General features: G+C 41.7%; 1 protein-coding gene across 2 annotated transcripts in view; it reads right to left on the reverse strand.

The window, feature by feature from the left end:
- The window catches only part of LOC126262840 (mpv17-like protein 2), a 38,136-nt gene that overhangs the window by 20,052 nt on the left and 1,173 nt on the right, over window positions 1–16,911 (reverse strand). For both annotated transcript variants that reach the window (XM_049959711.1, XM_049959703.1), the window contains exon 2: window positions 2,315–2,553. In XM_049959711.1, the coding sequence (XP_049815668.1) occupies window positions 2,315–2,553 (239 nt within the window). The remainder of the gene's footprint in view (window positions 1–2,314; window positions 2,554–16,911) is intronic.

Below are 16,911 nucleotides of genomic sequence, written 5' to 3' on the forward strand. Positions count from 1 at the left end.
TGTGCCTCGGTCGTATGCAGTCCTGATTGTGGCGCTCACCTGCACGGCGCCAAACACGCATACGACCATCATTGGCACCAAGGCAGAAGCGACTCTCATCGCTGAAGACGACACGTCTCCATTCGTCCCTCCATTCACGCCTGTCGCGACACCACTGGAGGCGGGCTGCACGATGTTGGGGCGTGAGCGGAAGACGGCCTAACGGTGTGCGGGACCGTAGCCCAGCTTCATGGAGACGGTTGCGAATGGTCCTCGCCGATACCCCAGGAGCAACAGTGTCCCTAATTTGCTGGGAAGTGGCGGTGCGGTCCCCTACGGCACTGCGTAGGATCCTACGGTCTTGGCGTGCATCCGTGCCTCGCTGCGGTCCGGTCCCAGGTCGCCGGGCACGTGCACCTTCCGCCGACCACTGGCGACAACGTCGATGTACTGTGGAGACCTCACGCCTCACGTGTTGAGCAATTCGGCGGTACGTCCACCCGGCCTCCCGCATGCCCACTATACGCCCTCGCTCAAAGTCCGTCAACTGCACATACGGTTCACGTCCACGCTGTCGCGGCATGCTACCAGTGTTAAAGACTGCGATGGAGCTCCGTATGCCACGGCAAACTGGCTGACACTGACGGCGGCGGTGCACAAATGCTGCGCAGCTAGCGCCATTCGACGGCCAACACCGCGGGTCATGGTGTGTCCGCTGTGCCGTGCGTGTGATCATTGGTTGTACAGCCCTCTCGCAGTGTCCGGAGCAAGTATGGTGGGTCTGACACACCGGTGTCAATGTGTTCTTTTTTCCATTTCCAGGAGTGTATAACTGTTGCATGGTACTTATGTCAGCTTTAAGGTGAACATCCTCAAAGGGATCAGGTACATTTGTTCCCATTAGATTTAATAATTTCCATCATGAGTGGGATTCCAAACTATCCATCCTTCATAGTTATCAGAGACAATGTTTAAAATTTTTGCAGAACGTCTTGTCCCACAGACCTCTTACAAAACTAAAAAATGTAAAATCAAAACACATTCCGTTGTTTAAATTTCCAGTTTTATTTTATTTATGCAACCAGTTTCAGTGCTACATTATGCCATCCTTAAGCCCTATGACTAATGTGTAGGAAGAATACCATCTCTGGTCCAGTCAAAATAGGGGCCAGCATTCAGTGACTGGTGTCCATATATTTCTTCTTAATACAGTGATCCCTTCGGTCATCATTTGACACAGAAGGGATCGCTGTTTTAAGACGAAATTTACAGATACCACTCACTGAATGCTCGCTCCTATTTTGACTGGACCCGAGTTGGGATGCTTCCTACACATCAGGCAGGGGGCATGAAGATAGCGTAATGTAGTGCTGAAACTGGTTGCACAAATACAATAAAACTGGAAATTTAAACAGCTGAAACTGTTTTGATTTGACTTTTATAATGAATAGCTGAGGTCTCGCAAGCATCCTCTATAAATATGAACTTACAGAGTCTTACAAAACTGTTTTTACTACTGAAATTCTAGGGAAGTATCTTCCAAGAAGAGAAGGCAACAGATTGCTTCTTCTCCATGTCTTGCAAAACAACTAAATTGAGATAATCACACAAATCAGAGTTTATAAGAGGCTTATTGGCAATTATTTTTGTCATACACCATTCACAAATGGAAAAAGGAAGGCGAAAAATGATGATAGTATCAGGAATAATCTAACACAAATTGTAAGGTGGCTTCAGGAGCACAGATGCAGACCTAGCTATGTACCTTGGAGGTAAACATCTCTTTAATGTGTCCAGTCAATTTCCATAAAGTATGTTAACATACATCTGGTATTGTTCTTCATTTTGTATTTACAATTTTTGTAACTTTTCTCACTTTCTTTCACTGTTTCCTTTGCACCTTTTCTACACTTCTACTCATAATTGGAAAGTTTATTCATGCTTAAGAGACTGAGACTGCTGGGTAGTTTCATTTCTCTGTTGACTTTTTGGTACCTACATGCCTATGAATGTTTAAGGTGCTATTTATGGTCTCACACAATGTCACTCAATCAAGTGTAGATTCCAGGTTCTCTGGTATCTGAGTATTTCACTTCTATATTCTGCTATTTCTGGTCAAATTTAATGGGAAATAGAATATGGAGAATTTGGGCATCTCAATGCACTCTAAAGACAATTATAAATGTTTATTTTTTCTTAATATGATTTCAATTCTTCCCACTTTTGCTTTTCAACAATAAGACTTAAAACGGCAAAACATCATGCATCTTAGCAAATGACAACTTCACCTGTGGATGAACAGCGATAATATATGAAAAAGTCAAATCATACTCACAGCATAAACTGTCCAAAATTTACTTTTTATTTCTGACCATATTTCACTGTAGGCATCCTTCTCAAAAATACCCACACCACAGAAAAAGAGGACAATACAGATAGGCGATGCCACAGTCTGGTCCAAAAATATTTTCGCACACACACTCTTCCAGTCTCTATTTGGGAGCACAGCATCTAACTTTTTGTAGAAGTAATGTTGTGGTGGTCCTTGTATAAGTCCAGCAAAAAACATGCGCCCTGTAAAAATAATGATTAACTTCAATACTAATATAATTAATTAGCTGCAAGACAAATAAAGCAACTACTAACACAAAACAAAAAATGTTTATGTTGTGATCACATTAAAAGGGCAGTACATGGAGTGCTGACCGCAATACCAATATCCCACACTACAGTAAAGTCTTTTGAGGGGAAGAGAGAAATCTTGGCATTTGCTTTAAACACTGGGGAAATCACAGAAAATATAAATAAAAACAGCTAGACAAGAATTTGCACCCTACCTCCTCCTCCTCCTCATGTTGCTGAATCACCTGACTCAGTAACTGGGAGGCAGGCAGACTAATATTCTGAAATTTTCTCAGCCAATTTTGAAGAGAAATTATTAAAAAGTGTGTTACATTAGCACTGTCTTATGATGCATCCATTCCGTTACATAAATAGCATAATTTTCTAGAACTTCCTTCCAGATCTCTGTCTTAACTTCATTTAGACTACTTTAATTTTTGACAGACAATTTCAGACAAAATGGACATTTTTAACAATTTCTCTTATTATCTGACAGTATGATTTATGGTTAAAGTATTTTCAGATTATTATTGTTCTGACTACTTTGTAGATTTCTCGTTTTCATTTAGCATACATTATGATGCCTGTAGCAGTTCAAGTTTTCTTCAAATGCTCATTTAAGTACACCATTTTTTGGAGAAAAGTCTTAAAAAAGCAACACTCACTTATTAAGAAATATGCTGAATTAAGCAATGAATTGACTTGATTGTATACTTTATCTCATGAAAGGTTTTTCTAACTGTTCTCTAAAATGTCCGATTTTTATCATTACGCGATCTCTGTTTCCTTCAAAAGTTTCTGAAATGCACTTTCAGTTGATTTGTGTGATCAACTGTACATCACTGTCTGCCAATCTGCATTCCACAGGATAAATGAGTGTTTACTTCTATTTTCTGTCAGAAATCATTAAAGGTATTGCTATTTCAAGATCTTCAACTAACAAAATCAGGTCTAGGTTAGGTTCAAAAGTGATTAATTGATTTGTATTTTGTCCCCATTTTATTACACATGTACAGTCAGTGTATTTGTAATGCATGACAAGCCAACTTAGTCTAATTCCTTAAAATAATTTAGCTTGCATAGTTTTCCTTTTTTTAAAAAAAAAAAAAAGAAAAACCTTATAAATGTTCAGCATGTAGCCTATTTACAAATTAATTTATGGTGTGAATGTAAAATGACTCGCTCCACATCATTAGGATTTATCACGTGAAATAATCCATGGAACATGAAACTAACTAACTAATTAATTAAAACATGAAATTGACAAATATGATAGAATTGTTGCATACATTTTTCTCTCATTTTATATTTAGGCCTTAAGGACATTTACAAAACTAACTCAGATGACCACAAAACAGATACACAAAAACATGTCATGCACATAATATATTCAGGTCATCACAATACATACACACATTCAGCCAATAAAAACATTTCCTAATATTTACGTATAAACTCCTCTGCACTATTCAATTCTTTTTCCATTAAATAAGCCTCAAGAAGTTTCTGGAATGTCTTTTTACTCACACTGTCCTGCACACTCTTAGCAAGATATTTTACTAGTTGTACACCTTAGTATCAATGATGTTTCTCAATAGATTTCAGTCAGTGTGTTGTTCTTCTCTCAACTGGCCTTTATTTCTTGTGTCACATGAATTAAATAGACATCAGTCTGTGTGTTATTCTTCTCAGCAGGCCTTTATTTCTTGTGTCATATGAATGAACATCTACATTTTTCCTAGTAATGTATTGCCACTGATTAATGGAATTTTTTGTTTTGTTTTAGGGTGCCAAAACAACTAGGGTCATACACGCCCACATCAGAACTGTAGAACACAAAGATAAAGAGAGGAGTTAAAAATGACTACACGTTAATCGTAATCGCTGGAAGAGAAGATAACTAAAAACAGGGACATAGAGAAAGGTTTGTAAAACACACCATAGACAAACAGAGGTCATGAACTAAAAATTAAATGGTCTCCACCATATTGCTATGACGGATGAAAAGTAAAACACAGTCGACAGACCGTGCATTGTCCGCTAAAACGGCCAATAACTCAGACGGCAAACACAAACAAGAATGTACGTGGTTAAAAAAAAGAGCATTCCATCAGGAAATGGTGGACCATCAAAGGTTGAGCAGAATGCATATAAAGTGGTGGGCGAGCACCACTAAACACATGGCGAATGCTAAAAAGACAGAGCCCGATACGCAACCTAGCTAAAATGATTTCATGGCAAGGGGGCTGACAGGGGGTTGTCAAAGCCATTGGGAGAGGCCTAATAACCCAGAGCTTGTCCCAAGAAGGGAGACCAGTGGTGATGTCACAGCACCCACTGACAGATGTCAACACAGAGATCATCGGAGAGAATGTAAGAATAGCGAACTGAGGTACAAGGACTGCAGCCTTGGCAGCTGCATCAGTGGCCTTGTTTCTTGTCAGATCAATGTGACCAGTAACCAACATAAAAATCACAGTGGGCCCATCAAGAATGAGCAAGTGACAGCTTTCCTGGACCCACTGCACTATGGGATGGATGGTGTACAGCACACAGAGGCCTTTAAGGACACTGAGAGAGTCAATGACACAATGTAAGAGCCTGTGTCGCCAGACGTACTGCATGGCCTGATAAGGTCGAAGAGCTCTGCTGTAAGTACTGAGCAGTGTTCCTGAAGCCAATACTGAAAAACATTGGTGCCAATGATGAAGGCACACCCGATACCATGGTCAGTCCGAGAGTGCACACAAATGTACTTTTGCAAAGTTCCATGCAAAGGTCATGAACCTAAGGGGCTGCCACTCGAAATGAAGGTGGTAAAGGGTTTACACCCACCGGTATAGTTGCAGGTAGCATTAAGTTAAGCTGCCGGAGCAAGAGCCGAAAGCGAACTCCAGGAGGTAACAGAAGAGGGACGCTCCCCATGATGATGATGATGATGTCCCATACTCTGAGGAGTGTAGGGAACGATGTGGGAGACCCCCACTGTCGTGATCAAAGGAGTCATCGAAGGAGGCAGCACAAGATGGGTGGCCATGCATAGCAGATACACAGCATGCATATCCACTGAGGAGAAAGTCATGGTGGTAGAATAGCAGTAGTTCAACAGCTTCTGCATAGACTCTCAACCAGGCTAGTGTGAAAGGCACCAGTTGCCAAACAGATGCCACAATATTGGATAGTATTGACACGGTGTAAGAGGGACAGATGTGCAGATGCATAAACGGAACACCCATAGTCTAGTTTTGAATTGAAAGAGACCGGTACAAACAGAGGAGGGTGGTTCGATCTGCTCCTCAGGAAGTACCACTGAGGACAAGCAGGACATTGATGGACCATATACAGCAGAGGACCAAGAAAGTTTCCTATCAGGCATGACCCCCAGGAATTTAGAAGTTTCAATAAATGGAAGAGCAACAGGCCCAAGATGTAAAGACAGTGGAAGAAACCAACTGTGCAGCCAGAAATTCACACAAACGGTTTTGTCAGTAGAAAAACAAGACATTTCTGAAGACTCTGCTTAATGAGAAAGATTTGTTGAGAACTACAATAGATAGCAAAAATAATCAAGGAAAAAGCAGTTGGAGATGACTGTCAGGAGACAGGCCATTACAGGTTTAATGGCAGTAGCAAAGAGGGTGAGGCTCTGGACCGAACCCTGAGGCACACTGTTTTCCCGGATAAACGCGTCCGACAAGGCAGAACCCACATTTACCTCGAAAACTCAGTCTTCTAAAAATTCCTGAAGAAAACGGAGCAGGCGACCATGGAAGCCCCATGTGTAGAGAGTATGGAGGATACCAGTCCTCTAGCAGATGTCGAAAAACACGGCCAGTCTGGGACTTCCACAGACAACCATTCATGATATGGGTGGACAAAGTGATGAGATGGTCAACTGCAGAACGGTGTGTTCAAAATCCACACTGTGCAGTGCTTAGTAAATTGCGAGACTCTAATCACCATACCAGACAGGCATGAATCATATGTTCCATCACCCTACAAACACAGCTGGTGAGAGAAATGGGGCAGTAGCTAAAGGATGGTGTTGGTCTTTATTGGGCTTAGGTATGGGTATGATAGTGGCTTCATGCCAGTGACTGAGAAACGTGGCCTCTGTCCAGAAGCAGTTGTACGTATGAAGCAGAAAGTGCTTGCCCACAACAGAAAGGTACTGCAACATCTGAATGTGAACACTGTCTGGCCCTGGGGCAGAGTCTGCAGCTAGTGGTCTAGTGGCTAGCGTTGCTGCCTCTGGATCGCGGGGTCCCAAGTTTGATTCCTAGCCAGGTTGGGGATTTTCTCTGCCTGGGGCAGGGTTTTTGTGCCGTCTTCATCATTTCATCATCATTCGTGGAAATGGCTATATTGCACTGTGTAAAGATTGGGACTTTGTACAGGTGCTGATGACCGTACAGTTGAGCGCCCCACAAACCAATCATCATCATCATCATCATCACCACCACCACGGATGATCAGGATGAAGTGAGAGCATGATCTAGCTCCCTCATAACAAAGGCGGCATTGTAGCACTCATGATTCAGAAGCGAAGGTTATTGCCCGAGCCTCCTCCGATTGTTCCCGATGGAGGAACGCAGGGTAATAGTGGGAGGAGCTCGAAATCCCCACAAAATGGTTGCCACAGGGGAAGGGAATAGCAATAGGATTCACAATGACATCATCTGCTACTGTCAGGATGGAAATTGGGGAAAGGATCTTGGTCTCAGAGAGCTGGTGGAGATTAGCCCACACAACAGAAGAGAGAGTGGAATTGTTAAAAGAACTAGTGAATGAAACCCAGCTAGCTTTTCTGCTGTCCTGAAGAATGCACAACACTGGGCACACAACTGTTTATAATGAATGCAGTTTGCCATTGTACGATGACAGTTAAAACTGCAGAGAACACATCTCCACACGCGAATTGTGTCACAGCACACCTCAGTCCACCAGAAGTCCAGGACACGGTGTGGTAAAGTGGAAGTGCGAGGAATGGAACTTTCTGAGGCGGTAAGGATAACATTTGTAAGAGGATCACTCCAAAAGAAATGCACACTAAATCCATCTTTTATTCTACATGTTTGAAAGTTTTACAGTGTGTAGATAAATCGTTTAGGAACAATATTTTCATTTCTCCACATAATTTCCATCCCTCTCAACTGCCTTACGCCATCTTGGAACCAGCGCCTGTATACCCGCACAGTAAAATTCTGGACCATCCCGTTGGAGCCACTGTTTGGCAGTGTGCACAAGGAAGTCATCATCTTCAAACCTTGTTCCACAAAGAGTGTCTTTCAGTTTCCCAAAGGGATGATAGTCACATGGAGCCAGGTCAGGGCTGTAAGGCGGGTGTTTCAGTGTTGTCCATCCAAGTTTTGTGATCGCTTCCATGGTTTTTTGACTGACATGTGGCCGTGCATTGTCGCGTAGCAGCAAAACATCCTGCTTTTGCCAATGTGGTCGAACACGACTCGGTCGAGCTTGAAGTTTATTCAGCGTCGTCACATATGCATCAGAATTTCTGGTGGTTCCACTTGGTATGATGTCCACAAACAAGAGTCCTTCGGAATCGAAAAACACCGTAGCCATAATTTTTGCAGCAGAAGGTGTGGTTTTGATTTTTTGTTCTTCAGTGAATTTGCATGATTGATTGCCTCTTCATCTCTGGTGAAAAATAAAGGAGCCATGTTTCATCACCTGTCACAATTCTTCCAAGAAATTCATCTCCACCATTCTCGTACTGTTCCAAAAGTTCGCTGCATACCATTTTTCTTGTTTCTTTGTGAGCCACTGTCAACATCCTGGGAACCCACCTGGCACTAACCTTTTTTAACGCCAACACTTTCAGTATTCTGTAAACACTTCCTTCCCCTATCCCAATGTAGCATGACAATTCGTTCACTGTGATGCTTCTGTCAGCAATCACCAATTCGTTAACTCTCTGCACATTGTCTGGAGTGAATGCAGTATGAGGCCTGCCACTGCGAGGCCAATCCTCAATATTGCCATACCTGCTTTCATCACGTAACCTACTTGCCCATCGACTAACTGTACTGCAATCGACAGCAGCATCTCCATACACCTTTTTCAACCTCTTGTGGATGTTTCCCACTGTCTCGTTTTCACAGCACAGGGATTCTATGACAGCACATTGCTTCTGACGAACGTAAAGTGTAGCAGCCATCTTGAAGACACCCTGTGACAGCGCCATTCACGGGATCAGGTTGAATTAAATTTGAAAACAAGTGGGAAGGATGTATCTACACACTGTAAAACTTTCACACATGCAGAATGAAAACAGTATTTTTACAAAAATAGTGTGCATTTCTTTTGGAGAGACACTCTTAAGATTTTCTATCTTGTCATCGCAACTGGGGAAATGGTGTTCGTCAAAGGTCGCCAGGGAGGAGTAAAGCCTCCAGTTGGCCTTAGTTAGCTGTCACTTGGGTGTGAACGAATGTGGGGTAGGAGTCAGCAAATGGATAGCACACGGGAAATAGTCGCTCAAGTATGTGTCAGAGAGAACAGACCAGTCTATATGATGAGCAAGCTGGAAAGTGCAGAAGGATAGGTCCAAATGGGAATAGATGTGCGTGGAGTTTGAAAGGAACATGGGTGCTCCTGTGTTGTGGCAGAAGAGGTTAAGTTGATTAAGAAGGTCAGTCAAGAGGCCACCTCTCGGACAGGATCTGGAATAACCCCAAAGGGGATGGTGGGCATTAAAGTCATCGAGCAGCAGAAAGGAGTGAGGTAGCTGCCCAATAAATTGGAGGATGTCCACCCTGGTGACATCAAATGATGGAGGGATATAAACGGTATGAAGAGAAAAGGTCAAATGAGGAAAGAAAAGGTGAACTGCAACAGCCTGAAGACAGGTAGTCAGGGAGATAGGTTGACTATGAACGTCATCTTGTAGGAGCAGCATGACTCTCTCATAAGATGGAATGCCATGCTCAGGATGAAAGACAAAATGGATTGGGAAGAAATGCAAGAGCTCAAAGTGGTCGTGAAACTGCAATTTTTTTTCCTGAAGGCAGAGAACAAGTGAACACTGCAATTCTAAGAGCACAGATAAATCCTCTTTGTCGGATCAAAGACCACGAATGTTCCATTGGAAGACAGTCATGATGAGGAAAAAATTAAGGGGGTGTCATCTCAGTGACTGCCAAGTGCAATTCTAAGAGCACAGATAAATCCTCTTTGTCGGATCAAAGACCACGAATGTTCCATTGGAAGACAGTCATGACGAGGAAAAAATTAAGGGGGTGTCCTCTCAGTGACTGCCGAGTGCCAGCCTTTAAAGACTCACTGCTACAGGGCACAGAGGCAGGAGGATCCTGCTCCAAGAGTTCTACTGAAGCATCAGCTTTCACCTTTTGCTGGCTGTGGAGTCCAGGGCAGAAAAATGGTTGGTGGTGCATACCGGTGACATGGAGGTCAGCTGGGCGAGTGTATCATGTGGCGACACCATTGAAGAGGACCTTCAAGTCGGCTAAGGAGAAGACTGTTTGTCTTTGTTTGACTTCTTTGAGGCTTTCTGGTTGGCAGATGAAGTCTCAGATGTTGGTTGGCTGGAGGGACAAAGTAAGTCTTCATGGGAATATTCCTTCTGTCCTTTCCAGACTGCCGGTTATGTAGCTAGTGACTTCGCCCCGTGAGGCGAAAGTTTGGTGGCATGTTACACAGCTGGAGGAGGAGATGGGGACACTACCATGACATTGGACGATTTCACAACTGCCGTGCTAAATTTGAGGTTGCATTTCTGTGTGGCCATGTCCTTTGTGGAGAGAGATGTAGTAAGAACAGTATTGTAGGTGTCAGATAGTAGAATGCAGGCTTTCTGACTGGCCAACAACTTGCAAGCAACCAGGTAAGGCATTTTTTTCTTTCACCTGGATCTCCTGGAGAGCCTGCTCATCGAGATACATGGGACATCTTGGGGTAGGCGGCATGGTCACCATTGCAGTTGATGCAGCAGGGAGAAGGTGGCACTCAATTACCCTTGTGAGCATCGCTGCCACAGGTCACACATTTGGCTGGGTGTTGAAAGGACTCTCGAGTGCAGTTATAATGATGGCACTGGCAGCAGAATATCAGGTTCAGAATATACTGTCTGTCTGTGATAACTTCATAACCTGCTTTGATCTTGGACAGAAGACTCACTCTATCAAAAGCGAGAAAGAGAGATGGGTGGGCACTAAGGAGGCATCTACTTTTTCCATCACCCGATGGACTGCAATGACACCCTGCTCAGTTTCCTGCCTTGGTCAGACCATCAAGCAGCCTAGTGTAAGTAACACCACGGGAAGAATTCAACGTTTGATGGGTCTCGACATGAACACGATAGCCATGGAAGAGCGAAGCTGCAAGCAGTTGTTCTGCTTGAGAATCAGAAGTAGTCTCTAAAACCAAAGTGCCATTGTATAAATGAGAGCATGATTTCACACAGGGCCAGGAATTGCATTAACATCTTTCTGAATAATAAAAGGATTTACCGTAGTGAAGGACTGACCGTCTTCAGTAAGTGAAACCACAAGGAACCATGATGCAGCTGGGAGGGTCCTTGAAATATTAGCCTTATTCCATTTATGTTTCACGGCCACTGACTGTGAAGATGATTGGCTCATTGTGAGAAAATCCCCCATGATTCCAAGTGTCTCCGATGGCATGTTCTTTCCAACTTGTGGTCCCCTTCAGAAGGGGGAGCACCCACCTTAGGTGTGTGTTCACACCTCAGGTCATACCTCCCAAAAACCTGACAGAGAGAACAATTGGCAATTTTGGAAGGCAACAGCTCAGGCAATCACCCATCCTTGGGCTTGGCCTGTACCAGGGGGTATGTGCGAACCTTACCTGTCGACCTGGGGCTGGGAATTACGCGTTACCCAGTCACCTGTAACACATCAGATGTGTGGGCCGGCCTTCAAGAGTGCACAGGGAGGAAGAAGAGAAAGAGAAATCTCAAACACCAAAGTGGAGGAAGGATAGGAGAAGGTGAAAGAAGAAAGAAAAAAGGAACAAAAAACAGTTGAGAGTATTCTGAGACTGGCAACCAAAAATTCAGAATACATTCCAAAAAACAGCCCAGAAACGTCCCCCAAGCAAGGGGAAAAAGAACAGGAAGAGAATAGACATGTAGCAGGAATGAAAAAGATGCTGCAAAGGCTGGGCCCCAGGCAGCCAAGCAAGAATCCGGCAAAGAGCGGTCAACCCTCTGGGGGAAATGAAATTGTTGCTCTGTATATATACATCTTTTTAGATTATATAAGGCAGTCCTGCACGAGTCTGTCATCTTTTTTTCCAGGATACTCCTAATGGCATTTTCTTGCAATACAAAGATTCTTTTTGTGATATTGCTGCTGGAATTTTTCCAAACAGTAATTCCGTACCCTATGTATGGTTCAGATAGAGCATGGTATACAGTACACACAAGTTATTTGCATAATGTGCAAACTGTTTCATTATAGCTACTACAGTGTTAAATTTATGGTAGGCATTGTCTATGTTATTGTCTCCAATGGAGCTTATTGTCAAATGTAATTCCCCAAAAGTTTATGGAGATAACTTCTTCCAATCTTACATGAAATTTATTCACATTTGCAAATATGGACACATGAAAACTGTGTAATGGAATGGTGAGAATGAAAATTTGTGTTGGATCGGGACTCAAACCTGGATTTCAAGCTTATTGTGAGTAGTAACCTTATCATTACGTTATCTGAGCACGACTCATGACCAGACCCAAACAAACCTCAGTATGTCATTGTCCCTGTCCAGCACAAATTCTCATTATCACCATTCCATTACAGAGGTGATGGTTGTCCAAATTTGCAAATGTGAATACTTTTCATGTTTTTCATAACAGCTGTAGTCACAGCAGAGCCTGTTCTTGCATTCATGTCAGAAGAAACATTGCACATACTTGTGAACAACACAGGCATGCTAATATCATCTTCCAGTCTTGTTTCATCTACAAACACACTACCTGACAAAAAAGTGAAGTACACAGAAGACACGGTTGGATGTCAATGTAGCTTCACATATGTATATCCGTCAACAGATATGTAACTGATTAGAGATGCAGTTCTCAGTGTCAAATAAAACAGCCACATATGTGCATTAGTATTGTTTTTGTTTAGTTTTGTTACCAGGCCTGTTGGGGAATATATGGGGCATGAAGAGCATCAGATGTTTAGTGATCAATCATTGTGAAGGAGGTGCTTTGAGGCGACGTCAGCAGCACCTGACATTGTTTGAAAGGAGCCTCATTTTGGGTCTCTACTTGGCCTGTTGGCCGAATCAGGAAATATCCAGATTTGTAGGACAATTTGATATGACAGTGGCCTGATCTTAGGCTGCATGGAAATGTGAAGGCAGACATATTCATCATCGAAGAACAAATAATGGACTCCCAGCATTTTGTATCACCTCGCATACATAGTTGCTGACAGCAGCAACCAGGCTAAGTAATTGCCATCCCATGCATACACTGTCCTAAACACAACAGAAACAGCTGCTTTTTAGAGTGGTACCATGATTGGGAACCGTGGACTGCTGATGAATGGTGTCACATTCTCTTCAGCCACGAACTGTGGTTCAGCACTATCCAGGATGACCATCGTCCATAAGTATGGCGACAATCTGGGGAGAGGTTCCATTCTTACACTGTTATGGAAAAGCACAATAGTGTTACTGCTTGTGTCTTTCTGTGGGGAGACCTCAGGCAGGACTTCAGGCCATGGCTTGTAGTGATTAAGAGAACTATTATGCCACAATGATAAATCCTGGACATCCTGCAACCTCATGGGTTACCTCTCATGCAACAGTATTGTGGTGCCATTTTTGAACAGGACAATGCTCGTCCACAAATAGCATGTGCACATATTAATTGTCTGCATGATGTTGAAGTACTCCCACGGCCAGCAATATTCTCAAATCTGTCCCCGATAGAAGGTGTGGGAACAGCTAGGACATCAACTCCGTCCCAGTGCCAATAACCAGGATATCAAGGATCAGTTACAACAGCTGTGGGCCAATTTGTCTCTGGAGAGGATACAATGGCCCTATAACATCCTTCCAACCAAATCGATGAATGTATCCAGGCCAGAAAGGTTCAACACCATACCAATAAGTGTGCTCATACTGCTAATTTCTTTGTAATCACTGAAATAACAACACACGCCACCTTCCACACACCCCAAACGAAATTGTCCTTGTGGATTTGGAATTGAGGAAAAAAAAAAAGAGAAGTCATAAGTATATTTAATTTACAAGGATATAAAACTTGTCACTAAACATTAAATGTTGAATACACTTAGATGCATATGACAATTCTTAGGCTATTGTAGCCACACATCATCAAATTAAAAAATAATAAAATAAGAAGCGTTTTACAGCACTTATTTCAAATGATCGTATTAATGCACAGAATTTGTACACATGTCAGATTATACACAATATTCGTATTATGTGATATTATTAATAACATCATACACACATCAATCAGTTCTGATAAGAAACTAATCAAAAACATTTTATGGTTGCTGGCATGTTATTGAAAACGTGTACTGCTGAATAGCAGCCACCTTTCTGAACCAAAGTCAGAGTCAGTCAGTCAGTCAGTCAGTCAGTCAGTCTCTCTCTCTCTCTCCCCTCCCTAGTCTATTTTGACGAAGGCCATACTGGCCAAAAGCTAATTTGTGACAGTCTTCTTGTTGTGCCTATCTGTGACTCAGCATCTCCGCTATATGGTGAGTGGCAACTTTCCTTTTCATAATATTGTTACAAATATCAATAAGGAATAAATATATTGGGAAACAGTAGTTAACATACCCAAATAATTCATATCGCATATTTTTGGGCTTGAAAAACTTTAGCTTGGCTTGATGAGGTACCCAAGAAAATAATCCCATATGATATTACGGAATGAAAATAACCATAGAACACTAGCTTTATTATTTTTACATCACTTATGTCTGACAACATTTGCATAGCAAATAGATTTGTTTATGCACTTCAGCAGTTCTTGGTTCACTCCTCCAATTAAATTTATTATCAAGCTGTAATCTCATGTATTTAACACTGTCAACTTCTTCTATCTGCTTGCTGTCATATTTTAGGCATATACTGACAGGAAACATTTTACAAGTTTTGAACTGCATGTTTTTTCAAAGTTTAGTGACAGGGAACTGGCTAGGAACCATTTATTGACAATCACGAAAATTTCATTAGCCAACCTTTGTAAAGCCATACTTGATTTACTATTTATTGCAATGTTTGTGTCATCTGCAAACAAAACACACTGGCATCTGGTAATGTTACTGATGAAAGGTCATTGATATACACAAGAAATGCTAAGGCCCCTAGCATGGAACCTTGGGGGACACCACGTTATTGGTTCCCGGCCGGATGATACTCGATAGCTTAATAAACACATCTTTCCTACTGACACCCGTTATTTTCTGTCAGAGATATAAGATTTGAACTATTTTTGCAACATTTCCTTTTACACCATAAATTCTAATTTACTTAAGAGGATATTGCCATTTAAATAGTCAAATGGCTTTGAGAGACCATAAAATATACCAGTCATCTGTAATTTATAGTCTAATGAATTAAGAATGTTCTCACTGTTATGTGTAGTTAGCCTTCTCAATATCTGAACCCTTTAGAAATCTGAATTGTAACTTTGATTATATTTTATTTGTGGTCAGGTGGTTAAGATGATGACTACATATTATACGAGTATTTTCTAAAATTTTTGACAATGTGGTCAAAAGTGAAATCGGACGGAAGTTTGATGGTATTTCTTCATCTCCTTTCTTATACAAAGGCTTAACTTCAGCATATATCAACTATTCAGGAAATTTTCCATTGATAAAAGACTGGTTACCCAAATAACTTTAAAAGTCACTAAACTCAAAGGCACACTGTTTAATCAACTTTGTTTGATACATTATGATAACCACTTGAGTTTTTTTTGGTTTTAAGGATTACTACTTCTGGTGCAGTGAGGGTCATACTCATTACTGTGTTTAGTTGTAGTGACAGGTCTTGAGATATTCCATGGCAGCATCTACTGAACCTGACAACCTCCTCTTTTCAGTAACGGTTATGAAGTGCTTATTGAAAAGTTCAGTAACACTGCACACATCTGTTACCTATGTATAATTTACTCTTAAAACTACATAATCCTCTTCATCTTTGGTTCTACCAGTCTCTTCCTTCACTATATCCTATTTTTTCTTTACTTCTTCCATCTGATGCAACTATCCCTTTCTGATAACGCATTAATTTTGATGTCTATATTATTATCTTCAATGTTTTGCATTATGTTTTGTAATGATCAATAGCATTTACATCAGAGCTGTTTCTGACTGATATAGCTTCCTTTTTTGTTTACAGGATGCCTTTATTCCTTGGGTAATCCATGGCTTTTTATAACCTGAACCACCAGAAGCAACTGCAACCAAACTGGAAAAAATAAAATGTTAGTAGGACAAGACATCCCTAGTACCTGTAAGGGTGAGGTGGAAGGGGGGCCACATAAAAACAACCTGAATGATTGGTCACTGATGCAATGACATTCAACTCCAGGGTTGGGGAGAGAGGCAGGGGCAATAGAAAGGAATGATATACAAAGCATCACAATGAGAAAATTCAACCATAATTGGTACTGGTAAACAGTACCTAGTATTTAAGCTTGTTAAGGGGGGGAAAAAGAAAAAAACACTGTGGGGACACGACAACCCATTTTTAGTCATTTCATTATGAAAGCCCATAAGGAGGTGTTGTTGGGGCTATACCTAACTAATCCCTGGAATAGTTAGGACAATATCAAACTTGGGAGTGAAATTAGCAAGGAAAAGTAATACAGAGGTAAGCGACCTATAGCGCCCTTCGACTAAAGGTAGTGTGAAATGTAGAAATAGTCGAATAAACACCCCATCACTTCCTTTTACATCCCCAGTGGCCACTCTGTGGGGTAATGTTAATGTAATGTAGTTGATATTCGTGTCGAACCCGAAGTTCTCGGCGTCGCTAGGCTGATAGTATTAGATGATTTTTGCGCTGATATTTATACCTGGAGATTAGCAAGGCTATACGAAAGGTTTAACATATAAAACTGGAATAAAATAAATAAGGGGCCATAGCCGGGAAATCAGCTGGTTAATTACATAAAACTTCATTCCATTGGATACCTTGACGAAGACAATTTTATTGAAAATACTTAAAAGCTTAATGTAAATTCCACTCCGTTGTATCTACAACACTCCAAAAATTGCGGAAATTTATCTTTGGTTGTTAGAACGCTTA

The sequence above is a fragment of the Schistocerca nitens genome, chromosome 1 (genome assembly GCF_023898315.1).
Source record: "Schistocerca nitens isolate TAMUIC-IGC-003100 chromosome 1, iqSchNite1.1, whole genome shotgun sequence".
Lineage (NCBI taxonomy): Eukaryota > Metazoa > Arthropoda > Insecta > Orthoptera > Acrididae > Schistocerca > Schistocerca nitens.